Below are 27,579 nucleotides of genomic sequence, written 5' to 3'. Positions count from 1 at the left end.
GCTGTGCTGCATCGGAGAGCAGGTAGATTTATGACGAACGCACACAATCTTAATTTGTGCTCAGCCCGATAATGCATCTCAAGGCCAGAATAGTTCTGCTCAGTGTTTCTTAACTGGATGTTTCTTTAATTATATGTCAGAGGCCATAAAACTCAGGAGGAGATTTTCCCACAAAGCACTGTTTTATGTCTCGGTCATTACTGTAAATTACAAGCAACAAGAAAAGAGACTTATGGAAGGAAAATGCAAAAAGAAAAGTGGGTTTATTCATTTCCATACTGTCCTGTTTTTGTTTTAATCACCCTGTTGGTACACTGATCATTTGAAGCCTTATGACACGCTCCCAGAGAGCAAAACTTCAGGGCGCTGACCAGGGAAGAAGATTGTTCACCTTAGCGAGCATGTGTGAATACATGAGGCCTCCACTCGTCACACAAAAGGAAAGAAAAACAAACCTGTACAAATACTGAGTAAATGAATAATACAAGAGTAAACATATACATATTCACAAATCCATTATCATATAATACTCTCCCCCAAATCTAGCAAATATAAGCTGTTTACACACTTCGGATGGCGTGTGCACACTTACGGTATGGTTGTCAGACATGACGGTTATTACTATTGATAATCATTGGAGAAATCACAAAAAAGTTTCGATGACCTTGATGTGAAAATACACGATGGCTGTACAGAAAAGCTCCCCTTCCTCTGCAGCCCTTGGCACACCACGAAGCGGCTTTTGAGTCCTACAGTCCGTCCCTGTCTGTCTGTCTGTCTGTCATATTGCCTTTTTCTATATGATGCCACTTTATCTTTGGTGAAAAATAACTGCGTGTTCATGTTAGATTACACAAGAGAGCAGCAGCACCTCTTGTTTTTTTTAACTCTTGCATGAAATTCAACTGTATCTCAGCTTTCTTCTGAAGTTCTGACACAAGATTTAACAATTAAATTACTTAAAAGCAACAAGGCTTTAAAAAAAAGAGGCTTCCTACCCCGCTTCATCCTTGCACCCTTTATTCCTCAGTCTGTGGAAAAACCCACGGCTTGGCACGCACACACTCATACACACACACAAACACAGTAAATCAAGACAGGTCAGTGCATCGTTTGTGTTCCCCAAGTCTTTTTTTCTCCCACGGACGCAGGGACAGAGAAGCCTTCGCCCTCCTCAGCTCAGCTCGAACCCGGCGGATGACTCGATGGCGTACAGCAGCTTGTTCCTCATCAGGTGCTGGTCGCAGAACTCCGGCAGCTTGAGCAGATTCATGCAGGTGCTGGCAGTGGGCAGGCGCTCCAGGTCGGTGCCACCGTTGTGGATGCAGAAGACCGGGTAAAGCTCCTGTGTGCATACATAAAGTGTTAAAGGAGCAGTGCACCCAGAAATGAAAATTCAGCTTCCCTCTCAGCACCTTTCAAACACTAAGTCGATTTCCTAAATGTATACTTCCACGGTATTATCGTACGGAAGCCCTAAAGGGCCATGCAATCATACATTTTATTTCCTCCGTTTTCCCGTGATAACGAGTTAATTTCAATTGTTTTCTCGAGATCTCGAGTTATTATCTTGAAATAACAACTGCTACTGGAGACTTGGACACCGCTGGACAAGCTATATGGAGCCATTTTATGTCTTGGTTTTTTTCGGTTATTTTTTTACGTTTTAAAACAAGTCCCCATCTACTTCAGATGTGTAGGAGAATGCTGCAACGCTGTTTTGCTGTGACGCTCTAGAAATGTTTTGTTGACTTCGTAACTTCACCTGACTTTCCATCAGCACGGGGGTGAGTAGATAATGAGTGAATATTCATTTTTGGGTGAACTGTTCCTTTAATGATCGCCTGACACGTTAGCTGCAGTTGCAGAGATATTTGAAACATTTTGAGGCATTTAAAGACTTATGGTGTTGATGATCGCAATGTCCAAAGCAATCATGATTAAGCAATAAATGTCAAATTCCACAAGGGGATAAATGTTAAAAGAGAGACATTAAGCGTTAAGCTAATAACGCGGAAGTATAAATTTGGGAAATCAGGTTAATGCTTGAAAGGTACTGAGAGGGAAACTGGCCCACAGTTTGACCCTTGGATGAGACACGCGAGGAATGGTCATTTCATGTTGTCTATCTGGCATTTTTTAAATCAAGCCTCCCTGCGATGAGGCCACCTCATCTGCAGACTGTGACACTGACCGTGTCCATCACAAGCCCGGCCGGTCGAATACGTTCCTCCGGCCTGATTTCATCCTGCTATTTAAAGTTAGCGTATACGGTTCAGCGGCCATACTCGCCCGATTAAATGGCTCTTCGGGGGCTCAGCCGTAATGACCCCATTTTTCTGACAATTACCGTATTAAACTATCGTTGCTTATTGAGAAAGTGCCATTACCACGGCTATCATTTTGGAAAAAAAGAGAGTTTCCATCATCTTTTTTAAATGGCTTCTCCTGACAGAGCTATTTCTCCTCTAATGAATCCTGGGCCGTTTCACGACAGCTAATTAAGGCTTAGCTGGCTCAGGCTGAGGGCCGGGTCAGGGGCCGCTCCCCCCACGAATTACCGCCCTTCTCCGGCCTGGAGAAGAGACGAGGAGGGTGGGGTGGATCCACACACTGGCCAAAGTCAAATTGATTAAATGAGGAGGGAAGGCAAGACTCAAACCCCGAGAGGAGGCACTGAGAAGGATTTTAAGGAGAGTTTTGTTCCCTCACTCTACTGCAGTGCAATTAGGTTTTCTTAACTAATGACAGCCATAAAGAGTACTAAAACCAATCATATGATGATTACAGCTTCTGGTTAGACGAAGTAAGACACATAAAAACTCTTTAATGGCCCCGAGCAACACTTTCTGCTTTTTCCTCCTATCTCAAGCTACCCAAGTGTCCCACAAATCAAGTCAGCGAGAAAATGAAACGACTTCCAATTAGGAAATCATTTCAGAAATAGGTTACTAATAATGATTAAGCGCTGCTGAAATAATGTTTAGAATTACAGGGGGATATAGTTTCCTTGTATGTTCATTAACAGGAAATTGCTGCGTTGTGCCATGTCACACAGAAGGCAAACGTTCAAAAGTTCAACCTGCTACGAGCTCTGAATGACAATATTTGTCCAGCCAGGATCTCCGACCAAGCCCACACATACAGGGCTGCAGACAGAGTTCTTCAACAGAGGAAGGTCATGAACTATAAAACAACAGCGGACGTGGAGATAAGACCTCACCACGCCGGTCTTATCGCCGTCTAATTTGAAAATGATCATTTTGAGGGCTGTTATCAGTCTCTGTATTTTCATTACAAGTCCATTAAGAGGTAACACGCCCTTCTGTCGAGCTTGGAAAACCTGCCAATAATGGAGGATAGAGGTAGTACGCAGTCTGATGGAGCAAAGGAGGAAAGTCTGGTTAACTCTCACCTTGAAGCCCAGCAGTGGAGGTCTGGAGCAGCTGGTGACAAACTTCAGCAGCTTGCGCTTTTCATCGTCTGTGAAGCCTTCGACCACCTCCCAAAAGATGATAATGACTGGGTGAGTGGCCGAGTACCCGCCTGAAAGAGAAAATGATATTATGTAACCTACAATCACACATACATTACCCTCACCATTTAAATATGTATATATACTGTTATCAAAATCCTAAACTACAAATTCTCAATCAGATAAAATGGAGATTCCACCGATTTTACATGTTTAGGCATAATGAGTATTAAAGTATTGTTAATGTCATAATCTAATCCATTTTAAGACTTGTCAAAATCATATTTCATCATATTTATGTCTAATCACATTTAAGACATAGAAGTTCAGATTATCCAAGACATTTTAAGGACCCACAGGCACCCTGTATAAAGGGTCTCCACAGAAAGTTGGACCTGTAACATCGGCACCTACCTGAGTAGTTTGTGAACTTCTTCAGGTCATCAAGACAAATTGGCACATGAGCCCCAGATATCAGCACCTATTAAAAGACATTTGAAGTGTCTGTGAGTTATAAATATGTTGCAGTTTGATGGACAGTTTTGCTTGTCGTGCTCAGCGTACCTGGATCTCCTGCTGATCAAACATGCGCAGCCACTCCAGGTTGACCACGTTGGCCAGACCCTGTCTGAAGGCCAGGCAGTGAGGCCTGATCTGCTTGTTCAGTCTGTAGTCAGCCACCAGGTGGATGTAGGCTATCCGGTTGGCCGTGGTCACGGGAATGTCTTTTCCTCCAAGCTTCAGCTCGACCACCTTGTTCAAAAAGACATTTGTATTTTTACAATTTCTACTGTTTTATTTAAGGATTTTTTTTGCATGTCTTGGTCCTGACAGTAGCTGAGTAATATTACAGTTAAGCAGCCATACTGTTATGTTTAATCATGCATACCGCCGAGGCAGCCTTGGGTGCCAGATGACCAACAAACAATGTAAGTGCCAGGTGCATTTAATTCAATCACAGCGAGGTAATTAAGATATTTTCCAACAGCACTCTGATTAAAGGTATGGCTCAATGTGAGTGTATGTGTGTGTGTGTGTGTGGTTAAAGTGCATTTCTAAATATAGCACATCCAATGAACATCTGGTCCAATGCAATTTGGCCTCAAGTTCTCTTTTCATTAGCTATAGAGCAGTTAGCACTTGATAGGATGTGCTCATCTCTGTTCATAAAGCTCGGCATATGACGACATCACAGCGGCTCCGGGGGGACGAAAAGTAACGTTCATCCTTTTCCAGTGCGGTTTTCCTGCATTTGGTATATGTGTTTTCAGAAAGTAATGACTTCCACAACTGATAGAGTAACTTTACAGTCAAATTCACTCTCATGTCCCGTTTCTCTTATTTGCTGGGGAAATATTGGGATACTGGCATTAGTTTAACGTGTTGCAGGCATCAACTTCGTAATGATAGGATAAGGATTATCATTATGAACAATAAACATCTTGTTTACGTTGTCTTTTTTCAGTCCCTTAAAACTTGGGGGGGTTTTAATCCAGTTTGCGGATGCTTATTACCACAACTACCTTTGTGTAATTCTGATCAGCAACGACTTAGAGTTGCCACACGCAGGCTGTCACAAAAACTGACTGAGAGACACTTAACAGGATATTTGTTTAACAATAGAAATGAATCAGCAGCTCTCTGACGCAGTCTTAACAAAAACTAATTGATAAGCTTCACAATGGTATACAGTGCAGCGATACGGAGCTATTGCATTATAAGTACGTAAGTGTGTTCCTCTTTTTTTGTCCATCCCCTGAATGCTGCCTACAGCATGTGGTTCACTGACAGGTAATAATTTTCTGCCTTTTTTTTTCTCTCCCCCACAGTGGATTGTGATTATGTGCTAATGTAAGAGAATTACTGTCCTTATCTTGCTTGCTTTGGCTATCTCACGAGGGCAAATGCAGGGCAGACTGCTCCCGGGTGTGTGCCTAATCTTTCACAAATTGTTTTCCCTATCGTGTTTGCGATTGCCCTATTTGTGACCAGGAGGGCTACATTGTAACTCGACCATTTCAGGTGTTGTTTGAGAAGAGCTAATAAGACGCGTTAAGGCCCTGAGCAAACAGGGGCTCCGGGTAAGAGTGCAGGTCTGGGTCCAGGTGACTCAGAGTGCTGGTTGGCGACTCGTCTTCGCAGCCTTGAGCTTTGGGGGGGACGTGCTTAAGAGCAGCGAGTTGCTTCTGTCAGGCGTGTTCTGAGATAATTCCTGAAGGAAAGGCAGGTGGAACGGTCAACAGAGCCGCTGTGTTCCCTGCGCCGCGGCAGAGCTTAGGGCGACAGCGGCGACGTGCTTTATCTCACTCAGAGCTGAAAAGTGGTACATCATGAGGGAAATGAATTATTAACGCCACAAAGAGGGACCAAACAGGAGGAAGGAAGGACGGCTGAATGAGAGGGAGATGGAAAGAAAAAGTGAATCATTTATCAGACTCCAGTCACCTGAGCTTCTCCTAGATCATTGTTGACCACCGTGAAGTTGAGACCAAGCTCCTCCACGTCACCCTCGTAGCTCTTGAGAAAGAGGAGGTTGCGGTACATCTCTGGGTCCAGCGACGCCAGATGGTGGATGTCCACGTCTGCGCTGGTTCCCAGAAGTTTGGACAGGAAGAAGCTGGCGAAGGGCAGCTCCACCAGCATGTTCTCATACAGCGCCTGGAGGAAAATGTAGCTGTTTAGTTGGAGGACAACTGCAGGACAAAGATACAGGCTGTTTCTTGTAAATCCCCCCACAAACATCAGTCAATCAGTACAAATGAGAAAATGCTCGTAGCGTTAAACACAGCGATTGTTTATTGCTTGGGTGTCACTGAATAAAACATGATGATTAGATAACCGAGATAAACTAAATGGACTGCAGCCTGCATCAAGTACCACGCATAATACTACTGAGTGCATATCCAAAAATCTAAATACAACAAACATTACACAACATTGCCTACTTCTTTTATATCAAAGAATCAAGTGATAAGATCTGGTCACATTTGACAGAACACAATCTATCTAAAACACACAGGCTTCTGTTTCGCCCGCCTCAAACTTTATAAATGCCAATTCTCACCTTGACCTTAAATGCCATTAAGAACCACAGCCGGGCAGGTGACTCATAAAACCCAAAGCTAATGTACTGGAATAGTCCGAAAAAGAGCCCGTTGGAGGCATTAAAATATACAGGTCTTTATAAATGATAGCGCTAAAAACCCTGACCGCATCAGCTAAATGGATTATAAATCTAGTGGATTTCCATAATGCATGCATCTTAAACACACAGGCACGCATAAATCACGGCTATTTTCTAAACACAGGTTAATTGCGCAACTTCAAACATTGTCTATTTTTTATGCAAAATAATCCACTTAGTATTTCTCTCGTGGCCGGTGCTCGTTTCAGACCATATGCGCCGCGTGGCCCCTTGAAACCTATCAATAACACTTATGCCGGGAAGAGGCAGCAGTAAGTATATGGAAAAAAACCTGTGGCCTTATTTTTTCAATGCCACTTCCTTTATTTATGAGTGTTTATTGCCAGAAATTGTGCCAAAATGACTTGGGCTGGAAAGAATTAATTATTATGGCCCAGGCCTTTTAATATAAGTGAGTGCAGTGGCAACGCAATTAAAGCAGATCGCGGCACCATCAGGTGGAATAAATGCCAGCAACGTTGCAGGTGCATTCTGTTAGCTGCCAAATACAATCCTTAATTTACAACATTAAGAATCAATAAAATTATAATGCCTTTCAAACGCATCTCTATCAATCAGGGGCGCCAACCTCACACACCTCTAAAGGGAAGTATCAGTCGCTGGAGATCAGCGAGAGGAGAGTGTAAAGGAGTCTGGTGGGTGCAGGAGGAGGAGGGTGAAACTTTCCTCGCCCTTTACGGAGTGGAGAGGCTCTAAAGCTGATGAGGTTGGAGGTTTTGTACTAATGAGAGACGAACGAGGCACAAAGAGAACCTCCTGCAGGTCGTACTACATAATGAGAAATTAGATTTTGACAAAACCACGTCTGTAAACGATCTCATCAAGATGAACTTTTTACTCCGAAGTCTGGAAGGATGGGACCACAAAAGCAAACGTTTTCACCATTTGTGGCCTAAATCTCTCAGCCTGTCAGCTGGGTGGACAAGTGAGGAAGAGCGATGATGACCGGCCTCTATTCTGATGTTCAATCCCATTTCAGTGAGTACCCCAGACAAGCCACTCCTGCCTGTAATACATCACCTCCACAACAATGGCACGCCTCGGACATTAATTAACAATATTAATCTCCCGTGTCCTTTGAGCCGCACTGTGCACTGTGCACTGTGCACGTTGCAGGCAGCGGTGATGCAATCCCAATCTTTATAAACGGTTGCCTTTTATCCAGGCAATAACGGCACTAAACAAATATCAATACACCTCTCAAATGGCCACTCAAACGTCCATTTTTATGGAGAAAGAGGAACTTAAGGAAGGGTTAATTGAAAGTCAAATTCAAATTAATTTCCCCTCGCCTAATTGCCTGAACCATTAGCTATTGAGAGCACAATATCGAGGGAGTAAGGGGGGCGGAGAGCTCGTAGCTGCTGATTGATCACTTCCAAGGAATACAGAAGAAGAAGAAGAGGAAGAGCAGGAGGAGGAGTTACGATGCTCTGATAAGTGGACTGGACCATCTCGGGCCGAGCAAGAGAGAAGAGACCTGGATGTTCCTGACTGTAAAACAGATCAAAATGCTATTACCACATGCTTTGAACGCTTATTTATGTCCTGTCTGTGTGGGCTCGCTGATTTAGTGCCAGCCAAATGCAATCACTACACAAACAAGAGGTAGGAATCATCGGCTAATGGAAGCCCTAATTGAGAGGCGACCGCTTGTCATGAGGTAATTCTTCTCCGGGTTGAGATGATAGCCCCCCCACACCCCCCAGGAGGAAGGCATCTTGATAAACAATCACTAGCACATGCATTAAGGATGATTTAGCAACATTAGGCTCTAATAAATAGTGCCATCAGAGGAAGGAAGGGACAGAAAAACAATGCCGTCAACAGATTATGCACAGGGCTAATTAACAAAGCTGAAGCTTGCACGAGTGCCAGGTTCGTGTTCTAACCCCGACCCTGAAATCTGTTTTGGAAAGAAACCACGGCAATTTCTCTGAACATTGTCAGCGTCCAGAACAAAACACCAAAACAACATCTAAATCTAAATATGGAGGGAGTGCAGCCTTGACACTGACTGCAATTGATCTTAATTGACTTATTGACCATCAAATCAAAGCAGTCTGTGACTAAATCTTTCACTTAACTTAAATATCGTCACACATTCCTCATTGCTTTAGGTATTTTAAGGTTACTAGAAAGGACGAGAGAATATCTAACGTCACCTTTCCAAGGATCCTGCCTAGAAAGTAGTAATGCCTCGTGAAAGAGTCTCCGACCAGCATCTCGGCGGCGGGGTTGGGATACAGCAGGCCCTCGTTGGTCGTCTTGAAGAAGCCCTGGTTGGGATTGAAGCCCGACTTGAGGAGCTCGTTGAGGAACTCGCGAAAGATGCCGCCACCGTCAATGCCGGCCTCGTCCAGACCGTGAGCGTTCAACAGATGGACTCGAATCCGTTTCTTTAGGTCCGGTTCTAAGGTAAGGACGAAGAGAAGAGAAGAGAAGAGAATATACAAGTGTTTTAATGTAGTAACAAAAGAAAGCTGACAAATTGTCATGAATGAGTTGTTTTATCTGCCATTTTTCTTCCTTTACTTTTCCTGGAAAGCACTTTGTAACCTTGTTAAGAAAAATACTATATAGATAAAGTTAATTATAACAAATATACTACAGATAGTACAATAGACTATGCTACTTATCCACTACTATAGAAAGTAGTGAATAAGTGTTTTAACAGAATTACAGCCTTTTTAATACTCTATACTATATTCTATTTAAACAGGACACTGGTCCTCACACTTGAGTTGGAGAATCTATCTTGAGAGTGAGAATTGGCCCAGATGGCAGCTCATAAACAGTATCACATAAACCAACAATTAAATGCAAGAAAACACAATTGAAACTTACATTAAAACAATGAGTTAAAGCGCTTGACATATTCATGATGACACAAGCAAGTGTAAGGCAAGAGAAGCAGGGAGACCCGTCAAATAACATGCTGCTGTATGTTTTACAAAAGCTTCAAACTCTTCAATAAGGGGAGTTGGTTACAAATGGTCCAATACTCTGACTTCTAACCTTCACGTTGCCCTTTCTAAATCAGTCAAGGTTAAGGTAAACATTTTACTTTGTCTCCATGCATGTAGAGTATCTACATCATTTGGTATTATGTGCAAATATGTATTTTCCTGTTTTGTCTACCTTTATTTTTTATTAGCAATGCCTCAAGGTTACCCAGTTGATTGATTGTATTATAATGCATTTGACTTTTTTACTCTATTGTATTAACGTCTTCGGGGAGGGTTCAATTCCAAGGTCTCCCCATGTGATTTACGAGCAGTATTTGCAGCAAAATGCAACATAAAAACAAGCAAACCTTTCAACTAATGACCTAAATACTCCTGTAAACTGAGAAAATGGAGGAAAAATGTAAATATATAATTCCAATACCATTAACATCTAGTGTCTCCTGTTGTTTTCCTCAACAAACACATTTTGCAAGAAAGCAATTTCTTGACCTGCCGAATATTCAAATCAAATTCTATAAAAAGGTCATCTTTCAGAATAATTAATGTACAGTGATAAATCAGGGCAGCTATAAGTTATAGACACATAAATGATATAGATCATGTCTTCAGCCCAGGTCGCCTACTACTCTTTTTAATCAGATTGCCCCCACCGAAGTGCCCTTTCAAATTCAAACACAAAAGAGGTGACTTAAAATAATTGATTCTGCTTTTATGTGATCCATTATAATAATCGGAACCACAATTATGCTTTACCGAAATTCAATATTCTGCACAAGGAGAGCGCTAACCTTCATCTTTAAAGCTAACCTGAGCCTTGATCCTCAAAATTAAGATGTTATAGAGCACAACAGGAGTTTCAGGTACAGCGTCAACATTCACTACAGCGTGCTTCCTCTCCCTCTTGTACTTGTCATCTTGAAAATAAACGCACATATTTAACACAACCTATAATGCATGTGTGAAAATCCCTCTTTTATTTAAACTGGCATGATGCAAGCCGTACCGTTTTCTGGAGAGAGCTTATCGTAGGCGTCCTCATAGATGTAGTTGCGTCTGATGGTGACATTGATGCCATCGGGGAATGGCCCGTCCCCCTGCACGTCCCGTTTGTCAGCATAGATTAACCTCTGGAAGATCTACAGGACAGGTGTAAGCCCAGTGGCAGGGTCAGTGACAAATCCTCTCAGTTGTAAAATGTATTTTTCCCCCCTGAGTAAAGATTCTGCTACGTATTATTCAAACTTTATCTTTGATCAGTTGTTTTCTGGCAGATTACACCTTTATGGGTAGATCAGTGCAATAAGAGATGGATAGAAAGAGGGGATAGGGTATAATAAGCAACAGAAGTAATATCAAGTACAATTAAGCCAGCTGTCTAAGATATAATTTAGACAGAAAAGGATATTCTACTATCTGTAACGTTGACCAGTAGTATTAAAGTACTACGGTAATATAACAAATGTACTTACACACCCGACTAGACAAAAGTTGGATGTTTGCCAACATCCTGTGGTTAATCCTGAACTGATAATTGTTGCCCCAGTGGCCTGCCTAATCTATAAATAGCACCCATGATACTTCAGAATACTTCAAAGTAAAATACTTAATATTGAGACTATAGTTTCTGGTGTGCTTATTTCATATACCGTGTTGCTTTGCTAGCTTCTTGGGTGAAACAAACAGGATAAATGAGATGTATTGACACTTTTTTTGTTGTTGTGGTTGTGTGTCGGACAACAGTGCAGTACCTTGACTCGCTCCTCGAAGGGAACCACAAAAGGGAGCTCTGTGAGGATGGCCAGATGTCTCTCTTCAGACACAGAGAGCTGTGGAGGCTCTAAACCAACTGCAGAGCCACAGACAAAATTCAACATGTTAGAGTATTTCCTGATTTTAGACCATCAGTCATCCTGGTCTCTTTGTGTTTACTACCTAAATATTTTGTGTTCGCAAGAATAAACAATTATTTTTTTCTAGATATAGAAACCCTAAATATAACTGGTATTTTATGTTAACCTTAAATTATTACCTGAGGATTAAGTAAGTACGTTTATTTACGTTTATAATATTAGTTAATTACATTTTGAGCATCGCAGGAAGATTATTTTGTCTCCTCCACTGGGCTTCAAAGGTCAGAGTCAAGTACATGTGGAGAGGACAGGATCTGACAGGGTTTAACAGCCTTGTTCAGGGAAACTTTATCTGGAGACATACTTCCTGACATCAGGTGTCGTCTGTGTGTAACACTACTCTAACAGTATCATTACCTCCCTCACTGCAGCGCTCTCTAAGTAAGACCTAGTCCACCATTTACAGGCGAGCCATTAAAGACATTTCCACCCTACACCCTTTTAATTACACCCTTTTAATTAACCCAACTGTGAGCTGCCCATCCACCTGCCGGCCTTTGTCCATTAAGCTGATGTTTGTTTTGTATTAAACTCGGGGTTTAGACTGTTTAGCCCACAAAAAAAATTGCCACAATAGCTAAACCGCTCTTCACCCTCCTCGCTTTGCGTCCACCGCAGCTCAATTATTCTGCTCAATTAGTCAATCTGATCTGCATTTTCCCATCAGGTTTCCATCTTTGAGGAGAAATATGGCCTCCGAGTGGTCAATACATTGCTCATTCATCAGCCGCGGGCCCGTCCATTTAAGGAAATGAGAAAAGGCCAGACAAACACACCGACCAGATGTGGCTGAGTTCATCAGGTACTTTCACACTAATTGAATTTATCCCATACAGCCTCTGAGTGGGATTAGGTAGATCATACACACATATTATCAGCTTGTTTTCACACCAAAGAAACCTGAGATGGCTTAAAGTGAGCCAGATGAAGCTCAGCCTGTGTCAGTGTATTTTCCTCTGAGCGCCTAATTGAGCCAACAAAGAGAAAAATGTGGTAATGTATTGCGGAAGGTTAATGAGTTTTTGCCATGAGGAGTGCTGTGAAAGACATCTTTAAAATATGAAGCATTTTCCCAGCTACAAAAGTATTAATGATGGCTTGTTTAGGAAGAATCATTTTCTAGTTCTACACCGGAGGACAGAGCAATTTGCACCCTAGAGACAGAAACCAGAACGATGACTCCAGCCTCTTCTTATGGGAAATAATCTCAATGCACAGCTCCATCGAATATGAAGAGCAAACGCAGAGAAGGTGACTTTGGGCAGCAATTAGGGTGATTTCCTGGGCTATGTATCAAGCTGACGCAAGCATTACTATAAAGCATTCTACATTTTCATTCATTGCCAATAGAGTAGCTCTGTGTGGCGTTTCGGATGACAGCCTGGGAGTCCAGTCGTTCTGGCTCACAAATATTTCATAGACTATTCTTTGGCATACGTAATTGCAGGATAACTGTCAAAATGCTTTCAATGTTTTTCAGGCAAACATATGTTAAAAATGTGTCTTTTCAAAGGGCCATTCTCATGAAGCGAATACAGTTTTTTCGTACCATCAAGTGTGGACTGAAGCGGCCCAATGCGGCCCATCCTTCTTGTTCGCCATACATGTCTCGCGGACGGGACGTACAACTGGGTGACCTGGAGAGAAAAGAGGTGGGTCATGAAAAAGACTTTTTACAATTTAGTTTTGTTTGTATATTTTGCTTAGTTTTAACTGATAATTTGTTTATAGCTTAGCTTACACTTATACTCACTATGCACACTCTAAATATGACAAATAAAATCTCTTGAATCTCAAAAAAAGATGAAGCTCCTGCCAGTGCCTACCAAAACTTAAAAATAACCCCTAAAAATGTATTTCCATAAAATTCATAATGGTGTGTAGCTGTCCCTGCTGGTTCATCCATCTTTGTTTCCTCTTAGTTGTAAGGGAAAATAAATAGAAAAAGGCAGAATTCTATATACAATCACCTACTTTATCCACTGCAATCAATGTATAGCAGAAAGCTTTGTGAATACAGCTGACTACAGAAGTGTTTTATTCACAAGCAAACACAGACATTTTATTTCATACATTACATTACATTACATTTTAAGCTTAAATCTGGCATAATATCACATCTAGCAATTAACAAATACAAAATTTAAACAGCTGTGGTGAAAGCCAAGTACCTTATCTGCTCGGATGTTGACCTCCTCAGAGAGCCAGTGACCTCCTGGACAGAAGGGTCGTCTAATGTCGCGAGCTTTCACCATCTTCACCAAGTTAGTGATGACCTGGGTAGTAGATCAAACACACAGACAGGCACACACCCGCACATTAACATCTCTAATCCACTTCATTGTAAGATAAAGAAACACACTGATAAACACTGATAAAAAGAGGTTTTCTGTGTATACACTGTTCAATAAGATGAGGTGCTTTCGCTTAGAAAGAAAAAAAAGCAATTTGAGAATTTAGCCATTAGTGCGCCATTTATGGGGAGTATAAAAGAAAAACGACCTGTGCTGTCGCTCAATGTCCAGCCTTGTTAATTACCGGCGAGGTCTGCTGACATCAGCCATCGGACGGAGAATGCAAAAAGAAAGACACGGCAAGTACCAGCGAGGCTCTCGCCCGGCCCGCAGAAGGCTCAAAGATATTTCACTTTGATGTAATGTTGTGACTTTGTAACGTGCACAGAGAGCATCGACATTAGCCACAATTACAATCAGTACTCTGAAGTGGTCGGTGTGCTTTTTTTTTAACTTCTTTTCACTTTATAACCAAAATTAAATAAAAAATACGAGAAAAGAAAGAGTTTTTTGTATTCATAAATAATATAAACAATGTCAACCTGCTCAGTTAAAGATCAATATCAATTTTTCATATCTCGATTTTCATCAAAGGTCCAGAATCAGGACTGAAGACGTTATAGTAGCACGTTTTATGGGTAACTTTTGGGTTTCAGTCTCCTTCGACTGGACATAACAGGCCGCTGTTGCCATGGCGAGTCGCAGTCAGACATCCGCTGTATAACCTCATGCATGTCATTGCATGGAGATTCGTTAAGGGAGCTGTTACGTCTTCCAATAACAGTTACAGCCAGTCCATTTCCATATAATACCCGGCCTAGATTATTTCAATCGAAATGTTCTTTTCTAAAGCACGTCATTTTCATAGAGCGACAATCAATCTCGGCCAATCACCGAGAGGCAACCAGAGTCCGCAATAATGGCAAGTGCAAAATGCTGTAAAAGGCGCGTGGCGATGGGTTTGGAGCAGGCCTACCCCCTGACTCTGGGAATGAATAAGCATTCCTTAATTAGCCCATCGGGTTAAGTGCAAGCCTTAATGGGCCTTTCCCAAACTCCGGCGTGACATCGTTCTCCAAACATGGCCAAGAAGAAAGTTCCATTAGCAATATTAATACAAGCTTAGTTGATCATTTTCATTCAATTAACTTCTTTCAATTAAATAGATAGCTCGACAATGGAGGTGATAAAAGATGGGGAGGGACGGCTGATGACACGAACCAAACATTAGCGTGTTAGGGGTCAGCGGCGTTAAACCGACTGTAAATCCCACCGTTCAATTTGGAAAATGCATTTCCCCTGCTCCCCACTTCTTTAATGGGTCGTTTTAGCTGACAAGAGGCCTTTGAGCAGATCTTTTATGAAAATTCCCGATGTGCTCTTCGCGTATTTGCCACCTTTCACAGAACTCCAGTGTTTCTTCTGTCAAAGACTAACAGCCAAGAACAACGTCGCTTAATTACCGTTTCCTTGATGGAGAGCTGAGGGAAAGGAAGAGGCTGAATGAAAGGAGAGACGCGGAATGAGAAAAAGAGCCGAGGAGAATGAAGTTAATGCTGTTTTCTGCCTCATTTCCTCTTGGTAAATAACCAATGGATGACCTCCAGGGCAGCGCTCCACCTTGTCTTTGCCTGCTCATGCATACACGCTTGATTTCCACAAACACAGACGAGCATTAGGCCACTATGCTTCGATGCACGAAGAGGCTACATAAGAAGCAACCCTTATGTGAATGTGTCACATATCATGGTTTCTGCGCCGAGGTTTCAACAGGAAAAACAGAAACAAATCTTAAATTACTGTCATGAAAAATATTTAGAATGGACACAAAAATCGTCCAGAAGATGTGGTGAAAACATTAAAAATGGTTTTAGGTTGAATAAACTCCTCTTTGCAAATATTATTTTTTGTAGTGTTTCAACCAGACTGACAACTGAGAGGTCAGAAAGAGAAAAAGATACATCTGAGCAAAAGTTAGATAAGAATAGAAGAAATCCCCAGTCAAAAAGTCTTAGTGCACAATAATGCACAATAATGCAAGAAGGCTGTTGCTTTAGCCAAGCTCTTCTTTAAGTTTATAAAATAGATACAGAAAGTTATTCAAGGGATTTAATTTTTGGAATTGGATCACAGAATATCAGCTCAACATACAGTGGACTGATCTTGGGTCACTGACGCTTCTCTGGACTGGAAAACAAATGTATAATCAAAGAGTATTTCTGGGTAGAAATGTTTGAGGCAGTATTCACCCCGGTCATGCAACACTGTGGGGACGCTGACTTAAAGGAAGTTTTGAATTGTTACGTTTTTCTCCTTCTGGGGTGAAAAACTATTTTAAATGTAAATAAAACATTTGTTGTCTGAATTATACTGTTTTTATCCATGTTAAAATAGCCACTATCGCCGTCTCTCTACGAAAGACTTCCAACTTCAGTTTTTTGCAGGCCTCTGTGTGTGTGTGTTTGAGTTTAAGTGTGTGAGTCAGGGTTTATGTTACCCGGGATATTCTAGCTTTTTGCCGGTATCGCATGTAATTGTCAGGCAGATGAAAATATCAACGGCCAAAACGTCCGGTGGGAAATATGCCAAATAAATTAATTAATTAATTAATGGCATATTAAATAAACTAACATTGTGTGACCTATACGGTACTTGTGTTGTTTAAATATTTGTGTTTTAATTGTTAAAAAAAGTCTCTCTGCTGCCGTCTCACCACACTAAACTTCAGTTATCAAGTCATCTACTACGCTGGTCTGTGTGTGTGTTTGAGTTAACAAAGCTTGTGAGTATGTGCGTGCACACAGTGGCAGTGCAGCCTCCCGACCCCTCCCACTTCATTTCCCACGCTGAGTTTTAGGACAGTGGGAAAGTGAGAGACACGGCAAAGGGAACAACAAACAGAGACTGCATCAAGTTTCAAATCAAATTCAGCTGCCTGTCAGACGAGAATACAATCAGTTATTTGACAAATATGAATGAGAAAGTTGTACTTTCAGCTGTTATGTGCAGGTAGTTGTTTTTGGCTTACCTTGAAGAGCTGTACCCAGCGTTTCTGCTCGGCCTGGATGCGCTGCTGCACCTCAGTGTTCGTCTTCACACCCACACTGCGGAAGGCAGCCATATACTCCTCGCGGTGCTCCGTTTTGGTCTCGGGGTAGGCCAGCTTGATGATTCCCAGGCACGCGTCCCTCAGACAGCGAGACAGAGTCACCAGCTCTGCCAGGGTGAAGGGCATCATGGAGGACTGCGTCTGACCTGGTGAGAGGCAGAGTGGATTCTCTTTCTTTTACAGATATTGATTTTTACATTTATATGGCGGCAGGACGAAGAGCAGCTGCTGAAAACAACAGACGATAGATTATTTTTCCACCAAAGTCAAAAAGTAGTTAAGGTGAGGGGTCCATCAGGATCGGTACAGTTTTTCCAAAGTAAAATGTATGCACTTTTCAAGCACTTTCAAGGTACCTAGACCAAAGTCATTCTCAAAGCTTTTATCATTGCATCTAAATTGTTACTATAAACACAGATGTGAAAAATAAAATGTACAGAATTCCTTTATACCAGCAGCAATCAATGTATATTACCACTTAGGTAATTAAGTACCTGTTCACATTAACTTTGATTGTATATTTAATTCATGATGATTTAATTCTAGCTAATTTCGACACCTGGAGACAACAAACAAATATGATGAAAAGATTTTTGTTTTACATGAGTGATGGTGTAAATAAAACACCAGATTATATTGAAAATGAAGCATTTTTTAAAAAATCCTATTCAAATTCATTCATATTCCTAACCTAACAGTTAAAATTAAGCTTTAAGTTTGTACAGACCCTCAAACAAGAAAGACTTGAAAAACAAAGACTTGAACTGCGCTTTTTTTGATAAACAAATGATAGAAGTTGCTCTTTCTTCAGCTGAGGACCATTTAAATAATTGAGCCATTTTTATCTCCTGGCCTTGAAAAAATTATTACTACTATGCACTTTCCATTATGCAGCTGCTAGACTTTTAGTTGATTTCTAAAAACGAGTTCACATTACCCCCATCCTCAACTCTCTTCATAGTTTGCATATCATTTTTAGGAATTGATTTTAAAATGTTACTGTTTTTAAGCTCAGGCCTAGATGGTCCCTACATCTTGTACACAACCTCAGATCCTCAGCGGCGTTCCTCCTGTTGATTCAAAATCCCGGCTTCTCACATGTGGTGACTGGGCTCGCAACTTCAGTGTCCTCTTTTAATTCTCATCTTAAAACGTATTTTTATAGTTTAAATCCATTTCTTTGTTTATATTACTAATGTGTTTTTATACAAATGTGCCTTGTTTGCCTTTTACCCATCTCTTTCTACTCGTTTATATAAAAGTACTCTGTTACTCTGCCTTCTTATGTTATTTTTACTTTGTAACAATGCTTTCAAAGGTGCTATATAAATAAAGATGAGTTTAAGTCGAGTATAAATCCAATAAAAAAGGATGGGTAGCCTATTACCTTCCATTTCGTGACCGAAAAACTCGCTGTCATGCACAGAGATAAGCGAGTGGCTGAAGAGAGAGCTGAAGAGATAGAAGAGGGGAATGATGCGGTTGGAGTCCTCAAACGACATCGGAGACCCTCGAGAGATCAGCTGTAGGAGCGGCACCATCGAGCTGAGGGGACAGACAGACAGGCCGAAATAGGAATACAAGACTGTACACGCACAAAGATACGTTTCCAAGTAATCAGGCATCAATCAGCTCACCCAGTGATCATTTTTGTCGTCATGGAAGTTATCAGGTGCCACAGATGCCTCAGGAAACGTGCATTGAAAGCTAAACTGTACAGAAGTCTGCAGAGAACAGAGAAGCAGAGAGACACGTTCAGTTTAAACACTTATTTTGATACAGAGAACGGCTCTCATCAACAAGAAGACATGTGTTTGAGAGCTATTTCAATCGGATGACACAATCAGTGCGAAGAACTGTAAAATGACTTTCCGACAATCTGTCTGCTGTGTCGAGATTGTTAACTTTGCCCTGTTAACCAGAGGACACAAGTAAAAGGGGGGGAATAAATAAATGACACTGTTAACCAACATTTTCCCTCATAGAATTTTCTTGGCCTTTCTCTCCCCTTTTATACCCTGTGAGGGCCGAAAAGAGATTAAATGAGCCATTAAGCTTTATTTAGGCGAGGCACCTTCCATTAGTAAACTAGTTGCTGGCGAGGGTGCCCAGCTCGGGTCATAAACAGCCCCTCTGGCTTCCTGCTGGAGCCCCATTTAACTTAATGGCCAGGGGGAGCAAGACAATGGAGGACAGAGGAGGAGGGGAAGCCTGGTCCTCGCTGTGACCCCGCAGCGCCAGCATGCTTCCACACTCACGCCGAATTACATGATAACACCGCAGAGGGCCCACATACCTTGCTATAGTCGCCCTGCACTCAACGGGCTGTGGCACCGAGGTGTGAAGCTGCTCTTTGTTCGAGTGTTTGTGTGTGCTCCTAAATTGCATGGCTTTTCACACAGAGGGTAAGTACAGGTGACAATAATGTTCTAAGTAAGCTAAAAGGTAAAATAAAGGGCCCCTGCATATAATAGGCCCTTGTTTAAGAGTGACAGTGCTGACACCTATAAGGATGCTTGCATTTAATAGGGCAGCATCATGTATTCTCAGCCGAGGAGAGGAGCAAAGGTCAAGAAAGTAGAGCAAGAAAAAGAGAATCCAACATCGGCTGAATATTCTCATCTCAATGTCAATGCTCAAATTCCCATTCCGCCATTCAATCTTCCAAAACCCATTCAAAACTCCCAAAATGGAAATGAGCATTAGGAGCGGGGTGTCACACGATCCTCGGTACGGCTTGAAAAATGGTTTGTGCCGAGCGCACACCATCTGTCAGTGGTACAAGGCTCAGGAGAGAAGCAGGGAGTGGTGCTGTGGGCTCATAACAAGTGATGCAAGTGTTTGATTGAAATGGGAAACAAAGCACTAAATGCCAGCTGACACGCTGATTTACGGCCCGAGAGAACCCAAACCCCCATTTCAATCATGGAATGAACCGCTAATAAACAAAGTCAAGACATCAAAAGGGGTGTGTGTGTGTGTGTGTGTGTGTGTGTAAAGCAGCTTGATGAATAACGCCGGGATCATTTCATTTTGTGGTGATGGAAGAATCTCTGTTCAGCAAAAAAATAGAAACAGCAGGACCGGGTCAGATTTGATACCATAAAGATCAAACGAGCAAATTTCAACCTAAATACAAATTTGTTTAAACGTGATTGTTATCTCATGACAACACGAAAATCACAGCTACCATTCAAAAGTAAATGAAGGACCAAAGTTCATCAGAGCGAGCCCCGTTAGCGACGGAGTGTTACGTTGGGTTAAACCAAACTATCAAAGTGAAATTACACCAAATATCCGACGGTAAACAATTAAAGTGAAATTACACCAAACACTCTAGAACAAACCTGGGCTGCACACAATTAGAAAACCTATCAAAAACTAATTCTGGTCTCAACTCCTCTCGGAAAAAAAAGTCCTTTCATGAGACATTTTACATATTTATTAAAAAGGCAGCGTGCCGGGCCGGCTGGACCACCGGCCAGCCTCTCTCTCTTCTTTTTGCTGTAAGAGCAGTAAATCAAGGCCGGGATGCAATTTGCTCCCCTTAGCCTCTTGTAAAGCTATCCCGTCCACTCCTGCAGTGATTAATCTTTCTCAGTGAGCTAATTATTTTGTACAGATATCCAATAATGATGGAAGACGAAGGGCAGGATTTATGGTAAAAGCGAAGAGTAGGAGGAAGCTGTAAAAATTAAGGGGAACGGGAGATAGGCAGCGAAATTATTCTAAACTCTGGTCAATCACTTGTAAGCAATCCTGCAAAATTGCTAATTGACCATCAGAACCGAGATGCATGTGTCGATGAGGGAGCTAATTTTTGGTAACAGATGCACAGTAAGATACAGTTGCAAACGTGATAGGACTCCTGATACATCACCATCTCATCTCCACCCACACATTTAAATCAACTGGCAGCAAGTGGCTCCACTAATAATTAACTAGAGCAGGTTGACCATCCATGAAGCTCAGTCTGGATCACCTCCCGTCAGTCAATGCACCATCCACCCCCTCCACCACCACCACCTCCGACATCCTGGCCCTAATGTAATCAACCTGAGAAGAGGTAATTGCCCTCGTCCAGAACTGACAGCTTCCCTGACATCCCTGCTTCCTTTGCCGGTTGTAAATGCCAGTGGGTGCAGACCACTGATAACTGCCTGCCTCGCTTCACCGTTATTTACATTACTGCTTACAGCGCGGAAACACATAAAGACACAGTTTTCCTCTCAATCAGGTAGGTGTGTAAACAGGCTCTCTGAATGCAAGGGCTGATGTTGACAAGGCGTGTAAAATGTTATGATATCAAATAAAAATGTGTTTTTATGTTTTGTTTTGATCCATAAACACCTGCTTCACTGTGAAGTAAATATATTCAAAGTACCAAAAGTATTTTTATTAAAATGAAAGAAGGATACCCACAATCTCTGCTAGTTCTGATCGATATATATATAGCAAGACAGTTATACAAATAAAAAGTCTAAGTCTTACAGGTTATCCCGAAACCAAAAAATTCTCTGTATTTGTACCTGACTTTTGGCACCATGAGGCGATGCTGGACCATGAGTGTGTGACAGATGGATGCCATCATGGTGAAGACCTCCTCGCTGGCCGAATCCCTCCAGACCAGGTTCAGTAGGGCGTTAGTCTGATGCTTCGTGTCCAGCTTGTGGACACACTCCTCTGTGATCAGCTGCACTGAGATTCTGCTGTCATCCTGATATGAGAAGGAAACACACACTGGTTGGAAGACTCGGAAATAGGATATCTATCTTTTTGTTATTTGAGTAGAACTGAGGTTAATTGCTCTGTATTTAGCCAACACTGATATCACTTTTAGGCTGCTATTGATCTGTCTGAATTGCACTGTTGAATACTGCAATAAATAGTTTTATTTACAGAAAGACACACAGACTATACTTTGTATACACACACTGGTAACAGTACTCAAATATGTGTGACACAACTGTAATATCTGTATATCAAAACTAGCATGAACATGACATCCCGTACAACTGACCAATGTTTATGAAGCTTGTTTTTGTTTTGAGGACAGAACTCTGACAAAAAATTACTAACAGTGGTGTAATCCCATTACCATTTTATGAGTACATATATGTGTCTGTGTATGTATCCTACCTGCATGGGAGGGTGATGGATGCCAGTGTTATCGTCGTCGTCCTCCGAGTCACTGCTGACTTCAGGCCTGGTGCTGCTCTCCGACACTGGCAGCAGCGGCAGCAGCGTCTGCAGAGCCCGGAGGTACAGCAGGAGACCCTCCTCTGATAGCGAGCCTGCCAACACACACCCATCACCATCACCGAGCACACCATCATAACTTCATCTCTTTAAATTAGTCATAAAGAGTTTATGCCTCAGTGTGCGCTCTAAACTGTTCCACCCACCTAAGCAGTTCTCCCCCGCAGAGAGGACAAAGTAAAAGACCCACGGCGCCTTGCTCTGCGGTGACGAAGAGGAGCCGATGGTGCCCTGCAGGGAGCTCAGGAAGGCCTCGAACGGGAATGAGAGACGGACGTCGGACAACGCCGGGATAAAGAAGTGAAAGATCTGCTCGGTGAAGGGTGCAGAGATAAACTCCTCGGTAAAGGCGGCAAATACAAACTGCCTGTGAGACGACAGAGAAACAAACATAAGACGAGTTAATGCACTGCATGAGAAGGGTAACGTTACGTAAATAAAATGACTGTGATTCAGCTACAGAATTCAGCTAAAAGGGCGTCTTGTTCCAACACCACTCTGCTCATTCTGTTGCTCCAATATTGAATCTCCAAACAGAGCTGCTTTGTGTGACCCAGTCACTCACATCTGGTGGGCCAAGTCAGATAATTAGCTGTTACAGTCCGCGTGTACACAAGTTTCTCTCACTCCCGCCTCGCTTTTCTTCAAAGAAGAAAAGAAGTGCCCTGTCGTTTGTTATTAAGAATGTCTGAAACTGAGGGCAAACAGCCTGATATTCTGCACTCTGGCGAGCGAGCGAGTCTGGGGGCCTTTTATGGCTTGTTGTAAATTGGTCTCAGAAGCAATTACTGCTTCACTACTGACTAGAGGGGACAAAAAACTGCTGCAGTTTGTCTGATCAGTTTAATGGATGATTTTTAGAGAATTCCCTCGGGACAAAGACTTTCCCTTCCAGCTGTAATGCAGTCGTCTTCTCTCTGTACTCAGAAAACGGCATTTTGGGAGGTCTGCAGACATCAACCACTTTATCAGTAAATCCTTCGGATCTTATTACGTGCAGATTTTTATTGTGATACTCTATTAAGTGTGGATAGGGTTTTTCAGCCTTCTCCAGACAACGTCAGCACTGTATAAGGATCTAACCTAAAGTCTGTGAAGTCAGTCTATGCTGATGATCGCAGAATACAATTTGCAATCCACGATCAATGATGACATTATTTATACGGTGCAATTTTACTATCAGACACCTGTCACTGGAGTTTGTTGTGTCTGATATACTGTAAATGCTTATTTCCTTCAGCTCCTTTAGCCAGTAACCATTTTGAGACCCAACTCCATAAAAAAAATTTAAATATCACATAAATATCGTAAATATCATACACACTGACAACATACTGAAAGATGTGAGGATATTGCAGGTTACAGTACGTGCAATTTCTTCAAAGCCTGGATGCTTATGATAATATGATAAATCATAATTAAACTTTGGAGCAGAATTTTCCACCCTGCAATGCAGCAAAGTCCTGCCACCATCTGTGTGAAGGCCCTGATCTAATTGTGGCTTCAGTCTCGTGCTGTACCTTGCGCCCGTTGTGCAGGAGGAGTAAGTAAAGTGCAGAGGTTTGAGAATGTGCTCCAACAGTGTGCTTGCTAGAGGGACAGAAGGAGCATCACTGTACTCCAGACTGGAAGGGAGCCTGTGATTCACAAGAATATACAGCGACCTGTAGTATCCTGAAGAGGAGACATAGAGAGAAATTGAGATTGAAAAAGGACATTAAGACACCAATTCATTAGAAAAAAAACATATAAAAATATATTTGCAAACATTACATAACAATAATAAACTTTAACAATAAGAATGTAAAAGGGGAAGCAAGGATAACCTGCAACATCAGCTGAAGATGAGAGCTCTCCTCTGTGTAATATTTTTAGCTATAAAAGTAAGGCTTGCCAGCCTGCCTGCTTAATTGGGCTTCAAGACATCTGACTGCAGTTGACACAGTGCCGAAAATTAAACAAGCTGCTTTGTGTTGACGGGAAAAATTATTTTAAACAGTGCTGCCGAAGTGACTCATACCACTTGGAAAATGTAAATACTATGAGATGCACTTGACCTGTGCACAGTACTGTATACACTCAGGTGCCAGTCAGAGCAGGAACTGCCCTTGTTCAGATAAAAGTAGTCAAACACACTTGAGACCAATTGGTATTGACATACATTAACAATCTCTATATAAGCCTTAATGTTTGGCGATTAGGCCTTTAAAGGTTTATTTGCGTCTGTGCTACAGTACATGCTGGAATAAGAGCCCTGTGAGCTTACCTTTCTGTACCATATAGTGCAAAATCTGCTCGAGTAATGAAGCTACATAGTTAGCATCTGGAATAACAGGAAGATAGGTTTTCTCTGATGAAAAGATTTCTAGCATCCGCATGGGAACAGCCACATTTAAACCATCATCCGTGCAGTTCTGTAGGAGCCTGTGGAGACCAAAAGAGGAACAAGAGAGATGGTGACAACCACTGCATCTTCCCTAACTATCGCCCTACCACGTGTTTAAGCATCCAGTAGCTAAAAATAGGAATCTATTTAGTTCATTTTTTAAGTACTGTACCTGCAGCAGAAGCCTAAGATCCTCTTGATCTGAAACATACATGTTTGTCTCTGTGGGCCCACCAACAGCTTCACAAACTGACTGTTGAGTTTCACCAGGTTCTGGCACAACCATATCTTTAAGAAAAGACAAAACAGACGCAATTTATACAATGTATATGAGACCTCTGGCTGTAACAGTACAATCAGCATAATTGTAACTGAAGAACATTAAAGATATTTAAACATCTCACCAATCTCTGTGCATCCACACCCTGTCTGTAGAAAAATATGAGTTGTCTTGATAAGAGGCAGAGACGAGGACCATCCAAGACATGCTGAGCTCCCCCTGCCAGCGTCTGGCTGACGGACTCGTCAAAACTGGCCCTCTGGGTGGCATACTGAAGAAAAGGTTCAAGGTCACAAATTGAAAATACTTTGTTCGTGCAGACTTTGAAGGCTCTATCTGTGATTATGAAAATGACAAATGTGTGAAATGACAAGCTGAGACAATAATCAGTCATAATGACATATTGTCACTTATCTGCTTTCTCAACAAACAGCCTATGTTTAGGGTCCTGTCATATGCACTGTATGTGTGTCTAATCAGTGCTATCAGTGCTCTTATAAACCCTTTGCTGACAAAGTGAAAAAGATTAATTCATCTTTTTTCTTTTACCAAACTGTCACTTTCACAATTAACACAAATCCTTTCATTTCTTGAAATATATCTCAAGCAGTCATCTCCATGTTCATTAGTCATCACTAAATGACTAATAACAAGAAAGCACAACAGACAAAAATAAATGTCACCAATTAAAAAAAGATTATACACACAACTTTTTAAGGAAACTGATGAATTAACTAGAACCACCCCCCTTACTGTGCAAATCCTTACTGTAAATCAAACTGTAAGACACATAGCAAAACTAAGACAAAGAAAATCAACCACACAGGAAGTAGTTGTTCATCAACAGATATTCTCACTTGATACTTGTGAGACCTGTGCCAAAAACCACAGCCACATTCAAACACAGACCCGATTGAGATTTCTGAAGGTTGATGCACTAACCCACTGACTGTAACTGCAGACTCACCAAACCATATCCACAAGCCATAAAACAGGCAACGCCATTCATGAGCCACCTGCATGTTACAGGGTTTTATGTGTAAGTGCTGACACACACCATCATTGAAATCTCAACATGGTACCTTAAAGTAGGCTCACCTTGATCCTACTTTTCTTTTAGGTTTTTTGACTCAAAAATAAGAGTCTAATGACACAGCTCACATTTCTGATGGAGAACCGAACATCTGAGTCTGAATGTAGCGTATAAAATAATAAAAACAGGGATTTATGGTGCTTGCGGCCTTACCTGTCGTTTCAAGTCCTGGTAGCCACGTATGTAGGACTGAATGATAATGGCATTCTTCAGTCGTTTCCTTTCATCCTGAGTAATAAAAGAGCACAGTTTAGAAGTGATGAAACCAAAGCATCAATGACCACTGAAACAAAGGAGGGTTTTTCTATCCTGAAAACGTAATGTTTGGTAGGTGAAGATTCAGTCATTCAGGTCATGGTAGTCTAAATGCTATATCGTAACTTTATTGTACCAAGATGGTACCAGGATGAATGGTGAAACATCTTCAAGAAACTGAAACAAGTCCAGTTGCCTCCTATATAGCACTTGTAAACAAAGCAATGCACAAACACAGTTACCTCTCTTTTTCTTCTTTCTTCTTGAGTGCGGTGCAGCAGAGATGCCTTCTCCTCCTGGAAAACAACAAAAGATCACCTCTAGATTACTTGCTTAAAAACTAATATGCTTTCTGAGTTTTGCTATTCACAGACGGGTAAGAAAACTGACTATTTGTTTGATAAGATTCATTCATCTCTACCTTCCCAAATGACACTTACCTTTTTACTCGCTCCTCCAAGTGATACCTTGGGTCTTGTCTTGAAATCTCCCTCAAAGCTAAACATTGTTAGATTTTTCCCATTGACTGGTTCAGAAGTTGCCACTGATTCCTGAAACAGAAAGTGAAAGGAAAACGAAGTCAGGGTCTTTATCTAACACGTAATGGTAGAGCCAAAACTAAAACAAGTGATGAAATGAAACTAAAACGACCTGACGACTCGTGACTTGGCAACAACTTACAAACAATTAACTCAGGCTAATCGATTCTTCAGCCAAAACAGCAGGCTCTTGCGTTTGCTGATTGTAATATATATGACCAAATAAAACAGGCATTAACGTCAATATGGACAAGACCGAAGGTTAACTTAAGCTAATTGTCCGGCTGACAGCTTCAGTTTGGTTTGCAACAATAGTTAGCTAGCCGGTTACTTAGCTAGCTAATGACTCAGCAGCTGTCAGACACTATTCACTGCCGTTTACGTTATGTGACTCCAAGCAGCAACGAAGACACCAAATCACAAAATATTTATTGTTGACATGTCGCAGTACTGATTCGTACGTTTGTGAGTAACTTGATATTGTTGACGTTAGCACTGCAGCTAGCTAGCAGAGGAGCTAAGCACTCAGGCAGGCTAACTTTACGGGGGGTGTCTTCCTATCCGCATGTCCTTTTTGACATCGCTCATATTGCAGGATACTCGTCTGAGAAATAGAACCGTTTACCTTTGACTTTTGATTTAAGGAATGAAACACACACAATAACACTGTGTAGGCAGTTAAGGTTAATCCAAACGTCAAGTCTTCTTTTCCTTCTCTCTCTAGAAATCAACACAACACAGGGAAAAGCTAACTTAACTGCATCCGGTTCCTACGCTATCAGGGAGCTGATTGGACAGAATTCCT

General features: G+C 41.7%; 1 protein-coding gene across 1 annotated transcript; it reads right to left on the bottom strand.

Annotated features, from left to right (window-relative positions):
• Window positions 1–244: 244 nt before the first annotated feature.
• On the bottom strand, window positions 245–27,532 carry ube3c (ubiquitin protein ligase E3C). Its single transcript, XM_084340779.1, has 24 exons — window positions 27,400–27,532; window positions 26,676–26,786; window positions 26,478–26,531; window positions 26,134–26,208; window positions 25,012–25,158; window positions 24,780–24,895; window positions 24,488–24,645; window positions 23,742–23,895; window positions 22,368–22,588; window positions 22,102–22,256; window positions 21,492–21,679; window positions 18,600–18,686; window positions 18,350–18,507; window positions 16,882–17,108; window positions 13,731–13,835; window positions 13,109–13,196; window positions 11,398–11,495; window positions 10,653–10,785; window positions 8,846–9,093; window positions 5,921–6,133; window positions 4,040–4,228; window positions 3,890–3,956; window positions 3,416–3,546; window positions 245–1,345 (listed from the first exon to the last, which is right to left on the bottom strand). The coding sequence occupies exons 2-24, from the start codon at window positions 26,739–26,741 to the stop codon at window positions 1,175–1,177; spliced, it is 3,249 nt and encodes a 1,082-aa protein (XP_084196905.1). The 5' UTR covers window positions 26,742–26,786; window positions 27,400–27,532; the 3' UTR covers window positions 245–1,174.
• Between the last annotated feature and the right edge of the window lie 47 nt (window positions 27,533–27,579).

This window comes from Pagrus pagrus (assembly GCF_965226575.1).
Source record: "Pagrus pagrus genome assembly, chromosome: 20".
In the NCBI taxonomy this organism is placed as follows: domain Eukaryota; kingdom Metazoa; phylum Chordata; class Actinopteri; order Spariformes; family Sparidae; genus Pagrus; species Pagrus pagrus.
The sequence above is the reverse complement of the archived record's forward strand: the minus strand, read 5'-3'. Positions and strand labels throughout refer to the sequence as shown.